The sequence below is a fragment of the Phoenix dactylifera genome, chromosome 12 (genome assembly GCF_009389715.1).
Source record: "Phoenix dactylifera cultivar Barhee BC4 chromosome 12, palm_55x_up_171113_PBpolish2nd_filt_p, whole genome shotgun sequence".
NCBI classification, from domain to species: domain Eukaryota; kingdom Viridiplantae; phylum Streptophyta; class Magnoliopsida; order Arecales; family Arecaceae; genus Phoenix; species Phoenix dactylifera.
The window spans coordinates 12,405,544-12,431,329 of NC_052403.1; the positions used below are offsets into that span (position 1 = coordinate 12,405,544).

Sequence of the window (25,786 nt, forward strand, 5' to 3'; positions counted from 1 at the left end):
ATTACCGTAACGATTGGTATATAAGGGCGGTGGTCACGCCTTTCATCCCTTCTCCTTCTTCCCTCCCTCCCTCTCTCTCACTCTCTCGCTCCCTCTCTCTCTCCCTCTCGATCTCGATCACTTCTCCGGAAGAAAGAAGAGCGAAACATCGAACTGTAGGAGGAGCGATCGATGGAGGCAGGGGCGGGTTCCAGGCAGCGGCAGCGGCGGAGGCCTCACGGAGCATTCAAGGTAAGAGAATCCTTCTTCCCTCCCTCCCTCCCTCCCTCCCTCTCTCTAACTCTCTCGCTCCCTCTCTCTCTCTCTCTCTCTCTCTGTCTCTCTCGATCTCGATCGCTTCTCCGGAAGAAAGAAGAGCGAAACATCGAACTGTAGGAGGAGCGATCGATGGAGGCAGGGGAAACTCTTTTTTGAGTGAAAGCGAAGGAAAACATCTTACTCCTTTAAATATTAGGGCTCGTTTGGTTCGCGGGAAGCATTTTTCTTCCTAGGAATATGATTTCTGGGAAACAAATTCCTAGGAAGAGGATGCCTAGGAAAGTACTTTTGGCATGTTTGGTTGACCATGGGAAAGTGACAAATTTCCAAGGTGCTTATGTTTGGTTGGCCATCCACTTTCCTAGGAAAGTTATATATAATTCCTATTATGCCCTTAATAAAAATTAGGTTTTTAATACCTCTTTAATGCTTCTTTAATGCTGAAGGGACTTTTTGGAAAAAAGTAAAAATGGAGTGATTCCCGCCTCATGGGAAAGTAACTTTCCCATGTTTCTCATGGGAAAGACTTTCCCATGAAATGTGGGAATCACATTCCCATGGAAATACAACTTTTCCTTCTCTCTTCTTTGAAAACTCCAACCAAACAAGAGGCATCTCATTACTTTTCCGTTGACCACACTTTCCCCCCTTCTTTTTCCGTGAACCAAACGAGCCCTTAGTGGCATCAAATTTGAATATGAAGTTATAGCATGCTATGGCTGAGATGCTTACAGGCCCAGGTTTTGAAGTTCATGGTTGCAAGCAATACATCAGAACTGTCTATTTTCATGCAGTAATTATGCTTCTGTTTACTGCTTGCCAAGGTGACTCTTGGACTCAAACCTGGAAGGCTGGAACCCAGATTAAATCGAAAATGTTCCTGTTTGGAGAAGCTGGAACAGGGCGTAATTGCAAGATGAGTTAAAAACAAACATTTTTCTGCAAAACAGAAAGTTTTCATGAGATTTTGACATCATGGTTGTCAAAAATGAGATCTGTTTGGAGGAGCAAGAAGAAAAAGAGACGGCGCAGAGGCCTCTGTTTCCTGCCGTAGTAAAAATGTTCGAGACAGATATGCATGCATTTCTATTTAGCCGCCCTCCTGCTCTCCAGCATTGCACAATAGTTAGATCATAGGCTTGTACAAATTTTTAGAGGGATTGATTAAAAACATTTCTAGAGGGATTAATGACGTCCCAGAATCTATTATGGTGGATTAGATGTTTTTCATGTGCCTTGTTAAGAAGGTGATTTTTCCAAGATCTGTCAAAGAGGACTTAGCATTTAAACATAGTAAATACGGTGTTTTAATATTTTCAATCTTAAGGATGATGATGGATCAAACAAGGAGACACCAAAAATCTTGATAGAATTTTTCTTGCCTTTCCACCAAAAGATGCGGGGGTTGGGGGGGGGGGTGTGGAGCTTTTCTTGCCTGTTCGTATTTATGGGAGAGCGTAGAGTTGGTGGTGTGGTTGTTCAATTCCCTACCTATCTGTAGATTATTGTCGAGTGATGTCTGATGCTTTTTTGTTAAGATTGATCGACCAATGCTGTTTGGTCTGCATCTGTGCAATTGCGATGTACAGTGAAGTAAGGACTCCACTTAACCGCCTTGCTTGGTTTGAAAAAACAAGGAAATCTTTATATACCCAAGCTTAATTACTTGCCTTTTTTACTTTAGAGTCTTTGGAACCTACTTAGGAAGCAACTAGGGATACATTAATTTGAAAGAAGAGAGTAGTTAGGTTGATTCACTTCTGCAGCAAGACAATGCATAGGTATTTTGAAGTACAAATTGCTAAATACCCTGTAGATAGAGGCAAACTAAAAAGGATCACCAGAAAAGGTTTAAGTACTTGTATTGTGCTCTTTACCACTACTGGCCGGTACAAGTAATGAAATATTACTAGGTAGTATATAGCTACAATTTTGTATATGAATTCTGAATATGTCAGCAAGAGAAGATATCGTGCAATTTTAATATTTACTCTTTTCATTTTTTTTTCATAAATTGATTCACAAAATTGTGCAATTTTTTCTTTGAAAAAAAAAGGATGTTTATTTGATTTTCTCTTTAATATACTGATCATATATTTCATTCAAAACCCGGTTTACATCTTCTCCATGAAACTAGAACTGTGGATATGGCTTTGCTAGAGAGTTAAAGTCTTTCACATCACACACTTGTATTTTTTTACGTAAGATGATCTTTATGACAAGCATACATCACCTCTATTGCATACTTTTTGCATTATTTTTATTTTCTGTTTTTCTGATTTGTCCTGTGTTTGTTTTGCTTCTTCTCAGGGTGGTTCATCGGTAACTAGAATCAATAAAATGGGCAAGCAACCAAGAAATCTAATGTTGAGGTATTGACATCTATTATTCAGTGCTCTACACTATGCAGGCAATTTATGATTCTGCCTGATTTTCTAAGCATGCATTTCTGTGATGCAGGTTGCTGCAGCTCCTGTATCGGCTCCACTTGCAAAATCTGCTAAAAAAGGTTCTTTTTTCTTCACTAATATATTTATATTACCTGGTTTTTCTATCTTGGTTATTCTTTTTCTTTTTGATTTCTAAGAGATCTGCCATGTTTGATGATCAGGCAAGAGGGATGCCAAGGAAGCAATAGAGAAACCAGTGAGCGCAAAGAAGGTGAGCTCCTCTACCTCTTCTTACTTCTCGTCCTCTCTCGTAGGAGCTTTTTCGAGCATTTTTTTCGTGGTTTATAAGGTTCTAGACGAGCTATTCGATTCCTAATCGCATCTTCTGGATTTGGGATTCAAATGTTCAAGCTTTTTAGTCTTTATGGAGCTTGGAAAGCCGGGGAATTGGTTTGATGCCTGTGTTACGGTCCGCAGATTGAAAGTTTCTTGGTTGATGTGTTTCATCTTTTCGGTAGTATTAATTCTGTTGTTTGCTCTGATTTCTTCGATGTTTTCTAGGGTTTAGGGCTATGTGGATGGATGAATTTGTGATGCTTGCGATGAACTCTTAGGGCTTGCAAAGTAGTCGTACCATGGAGGTCAGATGTCAGGATTTCATTTTTTTTTTTGATTTTTTAAACCTTTTTTTTGTTTTCACATTTCAGTAGATTAGGGATTTCTATGTTTCGAGAGAGTGGACTCGCAAACACTGTTATAGAGAACATTTGATTTTTCTTACTTGGATGAACGGGAAGGTTGATAATTGGGTTTTTAAATGAAGTGCCTGAATTATTTGATGTGTCAGGTCTCAGCTTATACGATTCATATGCTTCTAGGGTTTCTTTTAGTTCTCTAAATTAGGTTGATTAGATCTACTCTTGCATTTTCTAGGTTTTAGGGATGTATGGGTATGAGAATCTGTGGTACTAATGATTTGGACTTATAGTTTTTTGCAGAAAAATAATTTAAACATAATTATTTTTTTCAAACCTTCAAAGTTGTTCAATTTTAGGTGCTGTTCTGTATTATCTACATGAAACTTGATTATGGTTTTTGTATGACCTGGTTTTCAACTGAACCAATATTGGTGAAGTATAGGGGGATTGGGTTCAAGAATTATTAGTTGTGAGTATTTAAAGCTTCGGGCATGGCAACAACAGAGGCGGCTCCAGCTTCACTCGGCCCACGATTTGCACCAGAGGACCCGGCACTCCCCAAGCCCTGGAAAGGGCTGATAGATGGAAGCACTGGTCTCTTGTACTACTGGAACCCTGAAACGAATGTCACCCAGTATGAGAGGCCAGCTACCTCAGCCCCCCCACTGCCGCCTGGTCCTCCTCCTTCAGCCTCCTTGCCAAACTTGGCCCCAATACCCATTGCTCGCACTGTACCTCCTAATGGCACGGTACAGCAGCAGCCTCGCCAACAATTGGCTCAGCAGGCAGGACAGCAAGTGCAGCAACAACAGCCAAGTCAACAGGTTTTTCAGCAAGAAGGGCAGCTAACTCAACAACAGCAGAAGCTGAGCCAGCAATTGCCACTTCAGCAGTTGGGTCAGCAGATGACACTTCAGCAGTCGGGTCAGCAGGTGGCGCTTCAGCCAACCCAGCAGCTCCCATATCAGCAGCCACAGCAAGTGTCAAATCAGCAATTTACACAGCAGCGGACCCCTCGGCACTTCTCACACATGCAGCTGCAGCAGATGCCACACCAGCAAATTTCTTACCTTCAAGGGCAGCTTATGCCATGCCCTGAGGGCCAGCAACAACAGGGGCTGCAATTTGCTTCTTATCAGCAGGGTCAACAGTCACAAGGGCCTCAGGTGTCATACCAGCAGGGGCAGCAACCACAGGGGCCACAAATTCCTCACCAGCAACAAACGCAGGAGTCACAGATGATGCTACAGCAGCAACCACAGGGGTCACAAGTCCCACACTCTTAGGGCCTTCAAATTGCAGCTCAGCTACTCCAGCACACACAGGGGCCTCCAATTGCACAGCAGCAGGGGCAACAATCACAGGGTTCACATATCGGGAACCAGCTTGAGCAGAAGAAACAAGGGCAGCAAGTTGGGCTCCCAGGGGTGGAGGAAGCAACTCGCCAAGAGGGAAAACAGGCTGGTCTTTCTTTGCCTCAGGTACAACAAAGCAGTCTGATATCCGGGAATCATCACCTTCCATCTTCACTTCCTCAGGTTAATATATCACCGGTGGGAAGCCGTTCAATTCAACCACAGCAACAGTTTGGTGGGGCATCTCCTGTTAGTGCACAGCAGAATTCTTCACTTCAGTTGCAGCCTGTGGGAATAGACACGAGCTATCGGCAACAGCAAACAAGTGGCACCACAGTTCCGAATCAGCTGGGGCATCCAATGGTCTGTCCGCCTATGGGATTGAACATGGGTTATGATGATGATCAACATGAAAGAGGGAGAACAGAATTTTATTCTTCCCGAAGAATGGAAGAACCAATGATGCTTCCACAGCAACCTCTTGCACGGAGTCAACAGGTGATCTCTCTTTCTTCAGATCTTTGTCATCTTTTATGGTTCTACTTTTTATCAAGTGAAAACTATGATGTACACAGTCTAGGGCATTAAATTGCTTTAAGGTGCACAAACAAATCACCCTTGATCTCTGGATTTACAATAATCTGACTGGTTTCATTTATGATGTTTAATTTTGAATGATTTGCTTTGCAAACAGATAGCTTAATCAGGCATACAAGATCTAATTTATTTTCCCTTACTACATCTTTTCTCTTATTTGTTCTGTACTCTTGTAAATTTAAGATGTGTTATATACTCCTGCAGTATTACTATAACAGGTTTATAGAAAATCTAAAATGGTCTAGTTTTAATGAAACAGCAATTTGGTTACTTTTTATAAAACTGGTTTTGTAGAAGTAGCAGGTCATGAAAACTTGACAAACAAGTTTTACAAAAATTGGTGTCTGCCTCTGTTTGTTTTTTAGGGGTAAAAATTCTGCCTCTGTTTTTCACAAAGCCTGTTTTACAGAAAATCGGGTTTTATGATTATCTGTTTCTAAGAAACCTCAAAGACAACCAAACAGGACTGCAACCTACTTTTCTAAAATGCTGCAACTCCTTTTCTGGGCTCTTGAGATTGGTCCCTGCTGTTGCTATCACAAGTACCATTTACAATCATTATCTCATCATCATTATTCTTTATCTGCCATCGCATCTTTTTTTTGCAATCACTGTTTAACCAGATACACAAATTGCATTTGAAATAAGAATACTGTTTAGCTCGCTGCCTTATGTGATTGCATTAGGAGGCAGATGGCTGTGATGGGAGCCTGTAGCAGATTTTGATGGACACCATGAATTGTACGATCATCTTGTGTGTGGTAGCTGAGAATTAGTTGGATCCAAGCCCCCATGGCACATCTGCCTCCTCATGTATCACATCAGGACTTAGGCAATTCCCTGCATTCAACATCTTGTTACGTTTAGTTTTGGAGCCACCCGTTTAAAACCAGCTTTGGTTCTTTGTTATGAAATTTTGTAAAGATTAAAGTTCTGTTTCATGTTCAAACGAAATGGTTCAAAATGAGTCCTAGAGATGAGGTTGTCAATAAACATCACAATTATTTAATCAAATATTAATTTACGACAAGGCTAACTAGCTATTTTCTAAGTCACGTTAATAGTAAGGAAGTTAGTTTTCAGTTTAGGGGGAAGTGAATCAACACAGACAGCCTAAGATTTCTTAGTAGGCAGCATTATTATATGTACCTAGAGGTGCAAATGGGTCGGGCCGGGTCGCGTCATAAGTGACTCCGACCCAATCCAGTTTCTTATTCGAGTCCTAATTTTGGACACAGACCCAACCCAATAGAAGATCATGTTTGGTTGGGTCGGGCCCACCGCTATAATTTTTGATCCAATGGGTCATTCCGGTCGGGTCGGGTCCATGTATAACTCGAACCCAACCCAAAAAATTCGGATCCGATTTGGGTCAACTCATCCATGGCTTTTGAATTTGTTTGCACTCTCGCGGGCTGCGGCCTGCGGGCCTAAATAATTTTACAGATTTGGATCGGTTCAGGATGGGTTGTAGGATTGAAAACTCAAAATTATCCAAATTTCAAATGGGTCGGATCAGGTCAGGTCGGGTCTGAATTCAGTAAACGCAGGTCCGACCTAGAAAATGGAATGGGTCTAATTTTAGGACCCGACCCGGCCCCACGGGTCCTCCAAAATGGGTTGGGTCGGATCTAAGCGGGTCGGGTTGGATCTAAGCGGGTCGGATCAGGGGTCAACCCGACCCATTTGCAGCCTTATATGTACCCCTTTAAATAAAATTAAAAAGATCCAACTTTCAACTTTCCACGATCTTCATGCAGTTCATCTAAGTTTCACCTTCTGCTAAAAATCCTTTATTTAGGCTTCCTTAGTATTTCTCACAAAATTGAATGGGGTATGGAATTGATTATGTTATGCATTGTAAGTGGTGTCTATCTTCATGGTTTCCAAATCTTAAGAATCTATGCAGCTCTAGATATGATAAAGGCTGCTTGTAAAGTTCATTTGCTGTAATTTATTTAGAATTTGCTAAGGTTTGAAATTTTCTTGCCATTTTCTATTGGGGGCATCTGAAGATAATTATAAAGCATTATTTAGAGAGAAAAAGGGTAGAGCCATAGAGGGAAGAAGAGGGAGACATGGAGGAGTACAAGAACTAAGAGGAGAGAGAGAGAGAGTTAGGCAGGTATGTGAAATCCAAAAAGAAACTATTCTTATCCAAAATAGTGGTTGATTTTGTAATAGTCGCTAAATTTGTCATTCTTCATAGATCCATGTTTATAGGCTCCTTAATGACCCTAAAACAACGTATACCAACTTAAAAGGACAACCAACTTAACCATAATGAATCTAGGACTCGAACATAAGCTGATTCACTATAATTTCAAAATATGTTATACTAAACATTACTTGATTCTCTCAAACCATAACCATTACCTTAAGCATCCAGCCTTTTTCCTACTACCTAGGTCAGCTTTATGGATTGTCATACATCAACTATTCATATTCAAGGCCACCTTGGATGTTTCACCAAGCTTCATGTTTTTACTCACCACCTCCATCCATGTTACCTTTAGTCTCTCTTTTTTCTATAGCCTTCAAAACAAATTAAAGTACCTCTCCTTACGAGAACCCCCTTAGATCTTTATTATAATGTCCATACTATGTCAATCAATTTTTATCACTTTGCCCTTATCCTGTGCAACTCCTACCAGCTTCTTTGATATATTCGTTTCAATCTATCCTTTCTGGTTTTACCATGCATCCATCATAGAGCATGTTTGGTATTGATTCTACATTTTACAAAGTTCTTCTTGCAAAAAGAGAAGCTAGGTTTCTAGCTTATCCTGAAAGCACCTTTTAACTTCTCTTCTTGTAGAAATACTTTCCAGATATTGTTGCCAAACTCTTATTTTTCTAGGAAGTACATTTTGCTTTTAAAGCTACAAAAGTATTTTTTTAATGTCCTTAACATTCTCAGTTGTGCTACGTGCAACTTATTTTCATAACTCTCTTTATAGCCAATATTCCAAGCCATACGACATTGCAGGCTTGATTGTTATTCTATAGAATTTTTCTCAAGTCTCCAAGGTATGCATTGATCATATAATACTCCGTAAGTATTTCTCCACTTCACAGGGAATTAGAACACAATGGCGAAGTCCCTCCATAGTCCAGCGTATCATGCTTAGCCAATCCTACTATCATTCCAAGTCCTGTGAACTCTCTAATGCCTCTTCCTAAGCAGAAATATGTACCTGAAGGCAGAACACATATATGTTCTTTATAGAGTTTTTGCTTTTCCACTTTAACATTCACATGTCTTGAGCACCTCTCAGCCTAACCCTACAAACTTCATCCTGCCTGACTAAATGAAATACTACTTTAATTTGCACTTTCTCTCCATTCATAAGAAAATGCTAAGGATTCTCTCTTTTTTGTATAAGCAACTTTGGTGCCCAAACAAGACAAAATTCAGGAGGTTTGTCAAGAATTTATAGAAAGGTACTCCTACCACTTCAGACTTTTCTCCGGACTTGCAATTCTTTGCTGAAATTGTTAGGCCAGAGGGTCTTAAATCTTGATTATGACCCTTAAATCCTTTAATCCTATGGCTAGGCCTATTTGTCCTGTAACCTAGATAACAAGCTCCAAGGTCATGGGCAATATCCACATAACTAGTACTGTTGTTTAACTTAATAACAATGGCATACTAGAGGTACTTGAAAAAGTTGATTTTTCACATTGTGTTGACTCCGATGCATATTAAATCTGTCTCTCATGAGCTGGTTGTAGCTAACTTGATTCAACCTTCTTCTTGTTTAAAAACCCTCCAAAGTTAACCTCTCAACAGCTCTTGATATTACTAATGAAAGTTGAGCTAAAAATGTGGGTCTTGGGTGGGGATAGGTGAGATTAAAGAGAACATCATCTTGTGTTGTTGCTACAACCCACCCATTTAGGAAACACCGACAAAGGCAGAAAATCATGCAAATGAAATACGATTTAGGATGCATTCTAAGCTTCTTCTGTTTTATGAAAATAAGTTCAAAATCAGGGACCACCACTTCACATAGCTTTATTTTTTCAATTGCAATATTTTACATAAAAACCCTAGATTCTGATTTTTATCAGGCTTTAATGCTCTAATTAGGAGCTGTCAACTCACCTAGATGCTTTGGGCAATGAGACAAGCTGACATGAATTTGCTATGCGCCTTTCTTTCTTTATAATTTTGTGATGATGCCATTACTTTTAAAGGCTTCATTGAAGACTCATCACAGATATATTATCTTAATGGAAACTTCTGATCTCTTTCAAAAGGCTCTGTTTGCTCATCTCCTAAAAGATCTGAGAGGATAATGATGGGGCTTATATGGAAATCTGAATCCCCTGTTGTCCCACCACCTTGATCACACCACTTATATCTCAGATGCAACCCATTTGTTTGAAGCCTGCAGGCAGAATTTGTTGCTTACTCAGCCCTGTTATCAACAACAAGAAAGCTTTTAGAAATTTATGCTTACATGTACATATAATAACTGCAAAGGATTAGGAAGTTAATGTTTTCTGAAAGCTTAGTCAGAGCATGTGTAGGAGATAAATTAATAGTGATGTTGTATACATTTGTTGGTCATGTGTGATGGTAGTTAATCACCTCCATGCAAACTAAATTAACTGAATTATGAGTTAAGAGGTTTTAGAAAAGGAAGGGAATGCAGTTGACCTGAGAAGAAGTTGTCAAAATAGGATCTGAATCTCCATAGTACAGTTGCCAGGAATGCTGGAAGTTGAACCCCACATTATTTGGTTATGGCTCTTGTCATTGATTTGTGTCCAACTATCAGAGTGCCAGCTGATGTCTGATGCTGTTTTTGGCTTTGTTTTTTTTATTACATGTTAGATATCTTATCTATTATATTATATGTGCTAACTACTCATAGTTGTCATTTTGCATCAGGATATGAGAATGAGTCATCAGTTTATCCCACCAGGTCATTCAGGTGGATTGAACATGTTGCCCCAGCATCCTTTGCCAAACATGTACAGTCATGCTGCCTTTCCTAATCCAGCTGCATTAAGACCACCTCTAGGAATGCTTGGCTCATCAGATTTTCCAAATATCTCTTCAGCTGATGCATATCGCCGGCACCACGAGGTTACTGCAATGGTAAGAGATATGTCATGAGACACATTGATTGTAGTTATGATATTAATTTTTTTTGTTAGTATGAACTCTGTGGAAGTTATCTAAGATTGCTGATGCCTTTTAAGTATCTAATACTTAAGTAGGCTGCATGAACTGGGGACTAGTTTATATCGTACACAATTTAGAACACTGTATGTGGCTTCTTAGGAATATTTTCTGCCAATAACCTAGCAATAATGGGGGCATTGCTTGGTGCAATGGTCATAGTTTAGGTTGACAAGTGCAATGGCATGGGTTCATGTCCAGGGGTAGCCACTTTTGTGTAAAAAGTGCCAAAGGCTAGGTCTATCCCTAGTTCACCCCTTCCTGGACCTTGGATTGTTGGGAACGTAACTGTATGATGTGGTTTTTTTTAAATTTCTTTTTAAATTAGCAATTAATGAACATAAGGAATTTGTTCATACTTCATAGTATGCTTTGCGATGATAGAAAAACTAAAAAATCTATGACATTATTCATGTATATAGTAATTAAGGAACTTTAATAAAGCCTCATCTTTCCTTTCAAATCTTATGCGGGAGTTGTGTGTAGCCTTGTTGTGTGACAATATTGCTTGGGTGCTTTGGTATTTTATAAATTTGTGATTTGTCTCATTTCATGCTATGATGCTGACTCTAAACAAATTATCAGGGCGACAATGTTCCTGCACCATTCATGACCTTCGAGTCCACTGGCTTCCCTCCCGAGATACTTAGAGAGGTGATTTTATCCTTAAGCTCCTTAAGCTGGTTGTGCTTTTCAGATTGCATGATCCATTCTGATCAATGTTGCCAGTTTACTTTCTTATTGAAGAATTTATTGTATGTCTGGTCACATGGCCTCTCCACTCTGTTTATATCAGCAGTAACTCTCTGTCATGACAGCTGTGACATTTGCTCTTTAAAGGAGCATATGTGTCTTATGCGGTGCTGCTGGACACTTTAATTACATAGCTGCTGCCCTCTTGTCTGGGGCTGCAGTTGGGGTTTTCCCTGCAGAGAAGTTTTGGTGGGTTGACCTTCTTCCAGTTTGCATAATGTGGCTGAGGGTTCTGCTTATTGACTCCGCCACTGAATCTATGACTCTGAGTAGCCCCTCCTAGATGCCTTGAGTTGCTTCAGTAAGCAACCAAATTTATTTGAGTTTTTTCTTATAGCTATAATTTTAAGCAAAAAAGCTCGATTACTGCTTGTTTTTCAGTAATTTTAAATATGCTTTTTGTTTGCATTAAATTTGTTGTTTAATGTTTGTCTTTACTGTTTTTCAGATGCATTTGGCTGGATTTTTGTCTCCCACACCGATACAGGCGCAGACATGGCCAGTTGCACTACAAAAAAGAGACGTAGTAGCAATCGCCAAAACCGGTTCGGGGAAGACCCTAGCTGTTTTCACTCCAACCGCAACCCGAGATGAAGAACTATCTATTGAAGAATCCAGTCAAGCCATCATATTTCGGGAGAACAGCGATTCAGCCGTTGTTCAACCCGAAAATTCTGCACACATGAGCGCAGAAATTTCAGCTTCTGCGCCCATTGTGAGTGAAAATGCTGAGGAGTCTTTGACCTCAGAAATTCCAGCAACCGAAGGCAGGTCAACCTCGGTTATTGCAACAGAAGCCTCAGCCAATGCAGCCAAGGAACAAGGTGATTTTACAGTGGATCTTCAGTTGCAAAGAGAAGACACACCTGTTGCAGATTTTAGTGCAGAAAATTCTGCGACTGCGAAATTTGTTGCACCACCAAGGAGCAGCGGATTTCTTCCAGATTCTTCAAACCACATTGAGCCAATCCATAGCCAGGAGGATGCCAAGATAACCACACGGGCGGTGATCAATATTCAGCGACCAACTACTATGCAGCTCACGGCTTGGATCGACAGATACGAGGTACCACTTCTTGTTGACAACACCTATTTCCATAACTTCATTAGTTCAGTAATTCAACAGAAATTGGAACTACGAAGTATGCCCATTGGGCCATTAGAGGTTAAAGTGGCAAGTGGGGAAAAGATTATGTGCAGCAACATCATCAAGGAGGTGCACCTCAATGTCCAAGGAGTACAAATCAAGGTTGATTTGCATGTTCTTCAGCTAGTGAGCCTTGATGTCATCCTTGGTCATTCGTGGCTTCGTAGATTGGGTAGAGTCAGTACTGATTATGAAGCCATGATCATGGAGTTTACCATCAGCGGCCAGAAGAAGCAGTGGACAACATCTTACAACAGAGGAGTTGTTGCAGATCTACTTCAGCCGCAGCCATGCTCGACCCTTGAGGACAAGGGTCGTTTCCAAGGAAGGGGGAATGTTGCGAACCACGCTTCGCCAAGCCAAATTTCAGCCGAGACAAGCCAGGCCAACTTCGCTCAAGGCCAATTCCATTGCTTGGAGGCTTGGCCGAACCTTGGCCAAGCATTGCAGCGGCCGACCCAACCCCGCACAGGCCCTCCGCAGTGCCCAAGCGAGGTTCGGGGCCCTCAGCCACGACCGCACCAGCGCGCGGCCAACTGCGCGCCCGCACGGCCACAACCTGCGCGCGGCCACCCGCACGTGCACCGGCGGCGCACGGCTCTCCGCGCAACCCATCAGCCCGTGCGCGGCCCTCTGCGACCGCATCAGCCAGCGCGCACCCGACCGCGTGCGCATCCGCCCGCGCGCGGCCCTCTGCGCATGCATCAGCCAGCGCGCGCCCGACCGCGTACGCACCTGCCCGCACGTGGACCTCCGCGCGCGCTCAACCGGCAGCGCGCAACCCTCTGCGCGCACCAGCCGGCGCGCGGCCCTTCGCGCGCAGCCCTGCCCGTGCGCAGCCAACCGCGCGCGCCCACAGCCTGCGCGCGGCCAACCGTGCGCGCACCGGCAGCGCGCGGCCAACCGCGCGCGCCCACAGCTTGCGCGCAGCCAACCGCGCGCGCACCAGCAGCGCGCGGCCAACCGCGCGTGCCCACAGCCTGCGCACAGCCAACCGCGCGCGCACCAGCAGCAGCAGCACACGCACGGCCCTCCGCGCGCACCACTGCCCGTGCGCAGCCCTCTGCGCGCGCACCAGCAGCAGCAGCACATGCACGGCACTCCGCGCACACCACTGCCCGCGCGCAGCCCTCTGCGCGCGCACCAGCAGCGCGTAGCCCTGCGCGCGCCCGACAGCAGCGCGCGCCCCTACGCGCGCCCATTCAGCCGTGCACGCCCCATTTGATGAAGAAGGAAGGTTCCTCCTACAACCAAGAGAAGCCCTCAATTACAGAATTTGGAGGCGGGGCAGAGGAAGAAGACCCATTTGGCAAGTCCTTATACATTGGCGAAGCACCTCTCAAGAAGAAGCCACATGGGAAGATTATGATGAGATTGCCCAACAGTATCCGGACTTCACCCTTGAGGACAAGGGTGTTCTCCAAGAAGGGGGGGATGTTGCAGACCCCAAACGACCGTGCCGTGCAAAGGCCCCGCCAAGTCAAGATCTAGCAAGCATGGCCGAGGCCAACCTCGACCAAGACCAACGACTGGGCCAAATCCACTGCTTGGAGGTCTGCCCAAGCAGTGGCCAGCACCTTCAGCCCACGGCGCAGCCCCGCGCAGGCCATGCTGTTATGGACCCCATGAAAGCCACGCGCCAAAGAGCATCAACCAGCCGAGCATTGAAGCAAATGGCCGAGTCAACCCAAGAAGAAGCCAACTTCCACTGTTTGGAAGCATGTCCAAACAGTGGACATCAGCCCCGGCCACAGCAGCCGCGTGCAGGCCTCTGCGCGCACCCGCAGCAGTGCGCCAGCCACGGCGCGCCCAGTCCAGCCACGCGCGGCCGACCGCGCGCACACCAGCCTCAGCAGGCGCGCGACCCTCCGCGCGCAACCCAGCAGCGCGCACACCCGCGCGCATCGGCCATGCAGCGCGCGCACCCGCGCGCGACCGCCCGCAGCGCGCGCACCCGCGCGCGACCGCCCAGCAGCGCGCGCACCCGCGCGCACCGGTCTTGCAGCGCGCGCACCCGCGCGCGACCACACTGCAGCGCGCGCCCCCGCGCGCGCCCGCGCTCAGCCCCCTGCGCGCGCCCACGCCCGGCCTGCAGCGCGCGCCCCTGCGCACGCCCGCGACCGGCCAGCAGCGCGCGCCCCTGCGCGCGCCCAACTCCCAGCCGGGCCGACCCGCGCCCCAGCGCCAGGCCGACCCGATCGCCCAGGCAGAGTCCTGGCGAGGTTCTGGCAGCCGAACCTCGCCTCAGTCAAAGTGGCCCGGTGCACTGCCAGGACACCAGCCCACGCCGTGCCAGCATCCAGCACACGCGCAGCAACCTGCTGCACGCATGCCACTGAAGTGTTAGATGTATGCCCTAGAAGCCAATCTGGCTGACACATTATTAATTCTAGGGATATAATTTTGTACTTGACTGTTTATTATTGAATAAATAAAAGGCATCTTTTCATTCATATTATTTATGTGTCTATGAATCGTCCAAGAAATTAATAAGATGATGATGCATATTCTCAAGAGTTGAGAATTTGAGCCATGTATCATTGGTGATTAATTTCTAAATGCTCCTGATCAATGGATCATCACGAGGACGGTGATCGATCCGATCAGTGCACAGATCACTTTCCTTCTGGATGGACGAGACTTGAGTCCACAGTGTAGGAACACTGAAGTGATAGTGCAGGTGCTTGTTAGAGAACAAGGGTACTGAGCGTGACCAAGACAAGAAGTCACTTGGATGTCTATCCACTCGTCAGTGACTTGCTTGATGTTGCAGTAGTGTGACTGGTCCTTTGACCTGCGGTGCTTCGGCTACTCACAGTGAGGTTATTGTAGTTTGACTGCACACATACATGGTCTCTAGCCATATGGGTCCATGCAGTGTAGATTGGCTGCAGTAGGTTCACTGTAGGAGTAGGGTATGCACCTACAAGGAATCTATCGACCTTGATAGAAGAGGAGTGATCCTATGTGATTTGTTAGACTGAGTTCTAAGACCTTGGCCAGGGCAGTAATATAAAGTGGAGAAAGAGTTTTCCACTATCGAACTCGAGTCGAATAAATCTTGACATATGACAGACGATGGGGTTTGACGAGTTGTCCATGACCTCCGTCCTGTAGGGATCCACGATAGTAGGACTGTATCACATGACAACTGCACCTAGAGGTTCATCTTTCTATTCTACTGGGTAGCCACTATATGCTGCTAGGTGTCACTGGTGGATGGTGGGACTCACAGGGATTATCTCGATGATCGATAAACCCTAATGAGTAGAGTTGGAATCGTTCCAACCCGTTGAAAGGAGTTTTCAATGATATTGTGATAGAGATCACAATATATCTCACTACCAGTCAGAATAGAACCTATGGGGTCACACACACTAGAAGTATTGACCGATCCGATGGTTGAAACGTGATTAGGAATCACAAATAATCAATTCGATTGATATTCAGTTGAAGAAGGAACAAAGGGAATTAATTAATTGGACTAGAAACAAGAGTCCTACTTCGAGTAGGATTCCTAGAGTCCTAATTGGATTAGGACTGGAAATCCTAGTTGGAGTAGGACTGGGATTCCTACTTGGAATAGGATTCCTATAATCCTAATTAGATTAGGAGTTTTGAATTAAGTTTGGATTCCTACTTGGAGTAGGATTCCTAGAGTCCTAATCGGATTAGGACTCCGAATTCAAATTAGAGTCCTAATTGGATTAGGACTAGAATCAAACAAATCCTAATTAGATTAGGATTCCTTAAGTCCTAATTAATTATTAATCTAATGAATCAACATGACTCCTAATTGGATTAGGATTGAAGAGTTCAATTGAGTCATGGTTCATTCAAGTCCTAATTGGATTAGGACTAGCATAGACCCAATTGATTCATGATTTGGTTAAAGCCTAATAGGATTAGGACTTAGCCATAAGAGGGACACCTAATCCTCCTTAGGGCATCACAAGGAGGGGATCACGCCCCTCCTCCTTCCCTTGTCTTGTGCGGCATGAAGAGAGGGTGGCGCCCCTCTTAGGAAATAAGTCTAGGGCTCCAAGATTGTAGGAGCCCTAGATGGCTTTATAAGGAGGCACGAGGCTGGCGCTGATAAGTGCTAAATAATGCATAAATTAATATCTTATTCATAGCACTTATCATTATTTTAATTCACATATTTTATAAATTTAACTAAAAAAATGTATTTTCTTCCTCATTTCATTTTAAATAAATTATTCAAGTTTGATTGATTTTCTTTTTATTGGTCGAGTCTAATGTATGCAGGTCGTGTTTGCAGCTGAACCCATGTCCACGTCATCCTCCCCTGTGTTAGCTTCAACCAATCTGAGTCCCTTTCTTTAGCCCGAAACCAAGATAGAGCCGAGTCCTAAAAATCCAGCCTTGCTTCCTTACCCGAATCCCAGCATCTCCCCCCTACCCAAATGATCCCTCCTCTTCGCCCGTGGGATAAACTCAAATCCCAGCATTCGCGTTTCATCCGCATAAGCCCCAGCATCCTCATCTTTTCCCAGCCGTTCGACCCATCTCTTAGATTCTAACATCACGAGCAACTCTTCCTTCCCAAGCATCACGGAAGTGTCAATCCGTTCCCAGCTGAAGGATCATCTCCCAACCGAATCGAGTTCATCCTCCCGTGATCCACTCAAGTCCCAGCTTCATCTCTATCGCATTTCAGCTCCCTAGCTTCCATCCGCAAGCCATTCCAAGCTTCACGGAATAAAACCGAACTCCCAAATTCCCTCCACGTCCACGGCCTTCTTCCCGTTTGATTACAAAGATTATCTTTTCAACCGTGAACAGCACCCCAGCTTCATCCGCATCTCATGTTTCACGCTCAATCCATTCGTAATCATCCATGGCCAGCCGTTCCCAAGCTTCACGGAAGTTTCATCTAAACTGTCAGCCGAGATCCCAAACTTCTCTCTGTTTCGGAACCAACTCCCATCCCGCTTGTGATTCCCTGCATCCCAAAGTAGAATCCCATGATCCACGGGATGAACCCAAATCCAATTCTTCCAGCATCTCCTCTCAGCCGAGAACACCACCCCCTGATCCCAGCCTCAAAACAGATTTCATCCTTATCCCACGGATCTCCCAGCTCATCCCCTGCTCACAGATCCATCCAACTTTCATCCCTTCCATCCAAGGATCAAGCCGACTTCATCCCATTCCGATCCTAGCTCCCATTCGTCCACATCCCCAGCCTCCTTCCGAGGAAAACCAGCAACCATACAACATCTCCCATCATCCGCGGAAGAGAGGAAGCCTCCACGAGTTTATCCAACGATCGGATCAACCACAGAAAAGGAAGAGAGAGAGGGGACGCCGAGCCTATAAAAGGAGCCAAGCTTGAAGAGGAGAAGCCATTCTCTTCCATTCCTCCTCTTCCCCACCAGGGGAGGGGGCTGATCCCATTCCTTCTTCCCCCACCGGGGGGGGGGAGGCTTCTATCAATCTCTCGGAGGCAAGTCCCACGGGAAGAAGAAGAGGAAACAGGGGAGGGAGTGAGCCACGGGAACATGAGAGAATAAAAAAATAAGAGGAGAGAGAAGAGTTTTGTTATTCTGGGAATATTTCAAAGAAAGAAATCATGAAGGAAGAGATGGGAGCCTGCTGCTGCCGTCTCCAACTCCATGCAGGGCTGATCTCTTCTCCAGGGCTGGATGCAGCCCTAACAAAGGGCCAAGGGTTTTTATATTTTTAATTTCTATTCTTGGAGTTGTATAAACCTTATTCTGCTTCTAATGAATATTTTATTTCATCTCATATTTAATTTCTGTGATTTTAAATATGAAGTTTATACAACTGCTCTTCATGATCATTGAAGTAAAAATAAGATAGTTCATGCTTAAGGAAGATGCGATGTGCTACCACTTTAGATTAGGGTAGACATTTCATGCTAAACTAAAGATGGATTATGCCTAAATTACTTCTGTGAAATTTTTATTTAAATGCTTATTAGGCTTGTAGCCAATTTGCATGTTAATCCAAGAACGAAATAAAATATAATTAATCATTGTTCCGATGTTAGTGGTGAATTCTATGCCCTAGGTTCCTCCAACTGATATCCTTTTAATTGCATTTTCTTTTATTAAATTGCTTAGTTTAATAGTCTTCACAAATTCTCTTTTTCAAATATTTTTTATTTTTAAAGAAAAAACAACTGTACCCCAATCCCTGTGGATCGATACCCGTAATCACTATCCTACCAGATACGTGCTATTGCGTGGTCTTTAAAGTTGACTATCAATTTTTGGCGCCGTTGCCGGGGATTGGTAGCATAGTTGTTTTTCTTTTTATTAAAAATTTTTTTTAAAAAAAAAATTTCGAAAAATAAAAAAAATAAAATAAAAAAAGTTTCTATTTTTACTTTTCTTATCTCCTTCTCCTCTCTTACTAATTTTTGATTTTTCTTGGTATCATTTGATCAGGAACCAAAGAGGAAGTTTGGGACATTCAGAAAGGGAACTATTGGCAAAGGAATGCTGTAAAGGTTTGCTTTAAAAATTGCTGGAAAAATTCCTCTTGGTAACATCTGAACATTTCTTATTTAAATTTTCTTGTGTGGTGATTGTTTGATTTTAAATTCAGCAAAAGTGTGAATGCATGCTTGATACACATACACCAATTAATCTGCACATAGTAAGGGCAATCACCCCAGCAAGATAAGAACTGGATTTCATCACCAGATTCTTGCCTAAATTAGGTGAATCAATTCTCACATAGCTATCACCTTAATTAAAATTAATTAGACGTTGGCCCCTAGGGACATTCGAGCTTAATAGGACGAAGATCACCGAAAGTTGCAGCAATTTCGCTATGTGGCTCAGTTGATGTCTAGGCAAGCTTTGTCCCAAGGGAGACAGTTCATCTGTTCGAGGCAAGTGGTTTTTAAGTGGGACCTTTGCAACGCATCGTGACCCCCCCACTTACCTGGGAGCTTACCTGGTCAACTAAGTTCATTAGACCGGATTGGAGGCTTAGGTGCTCTCTTCAAATCAGTTAGGAGCTGTCTAGTAATTTTAGGGCAAATACAAGGATTTGACGTGTTTTTCTTTTAGTGCATGCTTGACTTGACTGATCAGAAGAGTATAACTCCGTGCCCGACAATCAGTCTTCCACAAATTTTCTTCCTTGGAGAACCCCGTATGAACCCGGTATGATTTGATAAGGATGCACTGCGTCTGGCTGAAGACGTTAAATTTAGCGCTTGTTGGGAGGCAACCCAATTTCCATAGATTATTTTTGCACATTTTCTTGTTATTTTTTTCAGAAGTCCTCATATTACTGATGCAACTAAGGTACAATGCTTCTATCCTCCATATGCATCATATTTTTATCCAAAATAAAAATAATAATAAAAAAATAAAAAAATAATAATATAATATTATTAAAAAAAATTAAAAAAAATAATAATACTTAAAAAAAACATTGAGGACAATGTCTGATCTAGGTTGGGGGGTATAGGATTCGAATTTTTGAAGGAATTTTTCGCATTTTCACATTTTTAAGTGAATTTCAAAAAAAAAAAATGAATTTCAAAAAAAAAACCCTAATTTCTATGCTTTAGTGCTGAAATGATAAACACACAAAGTATATAAAATCTAAAAAGCCCAATAACTAGTCAGGAGTAAGTCAATTTGAGTTCTTTTTATTAAAATTCTTTTAGCGAGTTGTAAGATAATTTTTACTTTGGAATTTCATAACACACATGGCCTGCACTTTTAAGGAGTAGGTTCAACATTATGTTGCTAAGTCTAGTAGCAACCTTGAGTCCTGATGAATCATTCCTATCTAATTCACTATTATCCCGTATTTATGTTAAAAAAAAAAGTGAATTTAGTCAGGTACATCAAAAAGGGCTACCTATCGTCAAAGGTTAGCGGGCTTGTAATGAGGAATCCGAGCATAAGTCCGTAGGGGAGTCTTGATGCCCAACACCTTACGCCATCTGGTGTGGGAGTATTGACTGAGTGCTCGCTACACGGAGGAATCATTACAAGAGTAAAAGTGCGTAATTTATAAATCTCAAAAAAAAAAAAGAAGAAGAGAAAAAGAAAAAAAAATATAATATTGATCTTGAAAAGACGATAGTGTGAAAGCCATCGTTGTAAAAATTCGAGTAAACTGGAATATTACAGATAAAGCCCATGAGGTATTAAAGTAAACATCCACAACTCTCGAAATCCTGCAAGGTAGGATGATTTTGAATCAGCGATTAGGTCTTATCTGACCAATTCTTGGAAACTACTAGTTTTAGCAGTATTTTGGAGAATCTAAAGCCTTAGCTTGTGTATGGTCCAGACATCACCAAGCACCCAAGTATAAATTAGCCTTACAACTCTCTAACGGAAACTTAATGACTTCAACTTAAGTTGCATCTTGACCTAGGATTTGGGCTGACTTAGTAATTAAAACTTTGTGTGCTTTTGAATTATTGGCACTTATGCATTTGAAATTAGATTTTATAAAACAATAAAATAAATACTTTCGACAGCAGTTTGTGGGTATCTGAGCCGGAAACCCTCACGAGACAAAACTCGTCCACTAGGGCCACCTAGGGGTTTAAAGCCTTATTGCATACGGTAAATGCAATCGTGATTCCTGCGAAAGTGAGTTAGTTTTTATTTTGCTTGAGGACTAGCAAAATGTAGGTTGGGGGGTGTGATAAGTGCTAAATAATGCATAAATTAATATCTTATTCATAGCACTTATCATTATTTTAATTCACATATTTTATAAATTTAACTAAAAAAATGTATTTTCTTCCTCATTTCATTTTAAATAAATTATTCAAGTTTGATTGATTTTCTTTTTATTGGTCGAGTCTAATGTATGCAGGTCGTGTTTGCAGCTGAACCCATGTCCACGTCATCCTCCCCTGTGTTAGCTTCAACCAATCTGAGTCCCTTTCTTTAGCCCGAAACCAAGATAGAGCCGAGTCCTAAAAATCCAGCCTTGCTTCCTTACCCGAATCCCAGCATCTCCCCCCTACCCAAATGATCCCTCCTCTTCGCCCGTGGGATAAACTCAAATCCCAGCATTCGCGTTTCATCCGCATAAGCCCCAGCATCCTCATCTTTTCCCAGCCGTTCGACCCATCTCTTAGATTCTAACATCACGAGCAACTCTTCCTTCCCAAGCATCACGGAAGTGTCAATCCGTTCCCAGCTGAAGGATCATCTCCCAACCGAATCGAGTTCATCCTCCCGTGATCCACTCAAGTCCCAGCTTCATCTCTATCGCATTTCAGCTCCCTAGCTTCCATCCGCAAGCCATTCCAAGCTTCACGGAATAAAACCGAACTCCCAAATTCCCTCCACGTCCACGGCCTTCTTCCCGTTTGATTACAAAGATTATCTTTTCAACCGTGAACAGCACCCCAGCTTCATCCGCATCTCATGTTTCACGCTCAATCCATTCGTAATCATCCATGGCCAGCCGTTCCCAAGCTTCACGGAAGTTTCATCTAAACTGTCAGCCGAGATCCCAAACTTCTCTCTGTTTCGGAACCAACTCCCATCCCGCTTGTGATTCCCTGCATCCCAAAGTAGAATCCCATGATCCACGGGATGAACCCAAATCCAATTCTTCCAGCATCTCCTCTCAGCCGAGAACACCACCCCCTGATCCCAGCCTCAAAACAGATTTCATCCTTATCCCACGGATCTCCCAGCTCATCCCCTGCTCACAGATCCATCCAACTTTCATCCCTTCCATCCAAGGATCAAGCCGACTTCATCCCATTCCGATCCTAGCTCCCATTCGTCCACATCCCCAGCCTCCTTCCGAGGAAAACCAGCAACCATACAACATCTCCCATCATCCGCGGAAGAGAGGAAGCCTCCACGAGTTTATCCAACGATCGGATCAACCACAGAAAAGGAAGAGAGAGAGGGGACGCCGAGCCTATAAAAGGAGCCAAGCTTGAAGAGGAGAAGCCATTCTCTTCCATTCCTCCTCTTCCCCACCAGGGGAGGGGGCTGATCCCATTCCTTCTTCCCCCACCGGGGGGGGGGGGAGGCTTCTATCAATCTCTCGGAGGCAAGTCCCACGGGAAGAAGAAGAGGAAACAGGGGAGGGAGTGAGCCACGGGAACATGAGAGAATAAAAAAATAAGAGGAGAGAGAAGAGTTTTGTTATTCTGGGAATATTTCAAAGAAAGAAATCATGAAGGAAGAGATGGGAGCCTGCTGCTGCCGTCTCCAACTCCATGCAGGGCTGATCTCTTCTCCAGGGCTGGATGCAGCCCTAACAAAGGGCCAAGGGTTTTTATATTTTTAATTTCTATTCTTGGAGTTGTATAAACCTTATTCTGCTTCTAATGAATATTTTATTTCATCTCATATTTAATTTCTGTGATTTTAAATATGAAGTTTATACAACTGCTCTTCATGATCATTGAAGTAAAAATAAGATAGTTCATGCTTAAGGAAGATGCGATGTGCTACCACTTTAGATTAGGGTAGACATTTCATGCTAAACTAAAGATGGATTATGCCTAAATTACTTCTGTGAAATTTTTATTTAAATGCTTATTAGGCTTGTAGCCAATTTGCATGTTAATCCAAGAACGAAATAAAATATAATTAATCATTGTTCCGATGTTAGTGGTGAATTCTATGCCCTAGGTTCCTCCAACTGATATCCTTTTAATTGCATTTTCTTTTATTAAATTGCTTAGTTTAATAGTCTTCACAAATTCTCTTTTTCAAATATTTTTTATTTTTAAAGAAAAAACAACTGTACCCCAATCCCTGTGGATCGATACCCGTAATCACTATCCTACCAGATACGTGCTATTGCGTGGTATTTAAAGTTGACTATCAGGCGCCCTAGAAGGTGAATCCTCCTCTCCTTGCTGCCGCCACCCTCTCCTCTTCCTCCTTGGTCTTCAGCCGAAAGCAAGGAAGCAAGAAAGATCTCTTGGCGGTCCTCTTCTTCCTCTTTCGTTTGGGATTCGACGCAAGGGAAAGCAAAGGCTGCATCTAGCCTTCTTGTTCTTCTTCAAGATCCCTTCTTCTTCCTCCTCCTCTCAAGCACAATCAAGGGTTGATTGAAAGAGAGGAGATCAGCCATCAAAAGCTATCTCTGCAAGGGAGCTAGCACCCCGGTGAGGTAGAGAGCTTGGATCGGTTCCTGCTTCGTGTGGATACCCGTAGAGGCCGGACACTTGAACGGCTTCAAGCGAACCTTCATCCTAGACCACGAACTTCAGTTTGCGGTGATCATCTACCCGCACAAGGTGAAGATATGATCTTCTAATATATTTAAAAAGTTTTAATTCTTATCTAATTACGAACGGTTCATGAAACAACGTTCATGCGATGAACGTCGATCCCGCTTATGCCGATTCCGCTGCCATCTGAATTTTTTTGAAATATCAGCGGCATGGGCGGGTTCCCAACATGAAGGGCATGGTCATGGGCGATGTCCAGGGGCACCAGCCCGTGCGCGCGCACCTAGGCACGCGCGCACCTAGGCACGCGCGCACCTAGGCACGCGCGCACAAGAGGAGAAGGCCCGAGCGCGACAAGTCCAAAGCCCGGTCAGCCAACCAAGCGGCCGAGCACAATCCAAGCCAACGGGTCAAGAACGGCAACCCGGCACTAGCCCGCGCACATTGCGCCCAAGTCAGCGCACAACCAATGGCATGTGTGCGCCCGACAGAATTAGCAAGAACCTGGCCAAAGTCCAAGTGGCGCCCGACCAAGCAATGCAGCCATCAAGACAAGTGCGCCCGGCCTAAAACAGCAGGCCAAGACACATGGCAGCACAGCCAAGCAAGGCGCCCGGCATCACGCCCAGCCAGGACCACAAGGCAGCGCGCCCAGCAGAAGCGCCCAACCAAGCGCGCAAGAAGGGCCACATGGCAGCGCGGCCAGCAGAGCCGCCCGACCAGGCGCGCGGCCATAACTGGCCGCGCCACATGGCAGCAGCCCCAGCAGCGGCGCCCCAGCCTCCGCCCAAGCAATTTTCATGTGCGCCAAGGCAAAACCGAAGGGGAAGCCTGCAGGCTTTCCCATAGCTATCAGGCGAGCAGAACCATGGGCGGCCTAGATGCAACAGGCTGCCAAACCAAAGGCCAGCAGCAAGCCATGTCAAGGATCCGCGTGAAGGGGCAACAAGCACAAAGCACACTATCAGCCCGACAGCAAGAGACATTCAAACCACAGCGGCACATGGCAACCGGCGCAAGCACCAACTTGAAGACCTTCCTTAGAAGGTTGGAATTCAAATTCAAACCGAAGCCGGCCAAGCAACTCATGAAGCACATGGCCGAATGCATTTGAATTCAAATTCAAATGAAGTTGGCCAACACAATTTGAATTTCAAAGGCATGTCGCCAATAAGGCTTTAGGCCTATAAGTAGAGGCCCTTAAGGCCGAGCATCATCATCTTTTATCATATCAATTTGACTTAGAGTCTTGTAAAGGGTTTCATCCCTTAGGTCCCTTAGGGGTTATTCGGCCGAAAGGCTTGGGCTAAGGAGGAGCATATCACTCCCCTTAGATTGTTCTTAGGATAGGGCAAGGACACTTCCCGTCCCTTGGCCAACCATTCCATGTAATCGTTGTCCTCTTGGAATTGAATCTCAGTTTCTTCCCCACATCATCGATTCATTTCCTTTGCCATTTCCCTTGTGTGGACTAAGCATTGGTGAAGGCCAAAGACAACAAGAAGAGCCGCGTTACCCATAAGTCGGTCCCAAGGTACAAGGCAACCGAGCCACTTCAATTGGAGGATTGGGCCGGGGATCGGGACCGCAAGTCCCCGGGTACCCAACACTGGTGCTTTCATTGAGAGAATTCTTCAAGGAGATCGTCGGGAGCTCGACTAGTTTGAGACCCACGGAAGGTCGATCTCAAGTGGTAACGTAAGCTCTTTCGGATCTACATACGTATTGTAATTCATATGAGGTCTGAAAATTAGATCTTTGTTTTTATTTTTTTATCTTGTAAGATCTAATTGGGGGTGAGTGCATTTGCTTGTAACACTACTCATTGGAGGGCTGGATCATCCTTTGGGTGACGGCCATAGGAGGTTCGGATTGGTCTTCAAGAGGGAGAAAAGTAGAAGGGTTGTCATGGAGTCGGGAGGAGACTCAAACAACCAAAAGTTGATAGAAGCCATTGAAGGGAGTAGTGCTAGATTAGGCAATGTCTTAGACAATGTAGTGGAGACATTGGCCACCATGAGGAGGGAGAGCAATGCCAATGCCGAGAGGCTAGAAAAAAGATATGGAGAGAGGGAGAGCAATGGTAGTGACGGGCTCCGAAATGAAAGAAGAAGGAGAGGAAGTAGGAGTGGAAGAGAAGAACCATTTGAAAGATGGGCCGATGGTATCCATGAGGAGGATCGGCCAAGAGAGTATGAGGGAGGAGAGA

The 25,786-nt window shown here is 44.0% G+C and overlaps 1 protein-coding gene across 2 annotated transcripts; it reads left to right on the plus strand.

The window, feature by feature from the left end:
* Positions 1-98: 98 nt before the first annotated feature.
* LOC103699024 (pre-mRNA-processing ATP-dependent RNA helicase PRP5-like) lies at positions 99-18,927 on the plus strand. 2 transcript variants are annotated; one of them, XM_039132603.1, is made up of 9 exons: positions 99-231; positions 2,569-2,630; positions 2,719-2,767; positions 2,870-2,919; positions 3,789-5,199; positions 10,199-10,408; positions 11,078-11,146; positions 11,694-12,311; positions 18,830-18,927. In XM_039132603.1, the coding sequence occupies exons 5-9, from the start codon at positions 5,062-5,064 to the stop codon at positions 18,887-18,889; spliced, it is 1,095 nt and encodes a 364-aa protein (XP_038988531.1). In that variant the 5' UTR covers positions 99-231; positions 2,569-2,630; positions 2,719-2,767; positions 2,870-2,919; positions 3,789-5,061; the 3' UTR covers positions 18,890-18,927. The 2 variants fall into 2 exon arrangements, with proteins under 2 accessions (XP_038988531.1, XP_038988532.1); XM_039132604.1 differs by lacking the exons at positions 99-231; positions 2,569-2,630; positions 2,719-2,767; positions 2,870-2,919 and adding an exon at positions 2,955-3,289.
* Positions 18,928-25,786: the final 6,859 nt, after the last annotated feature.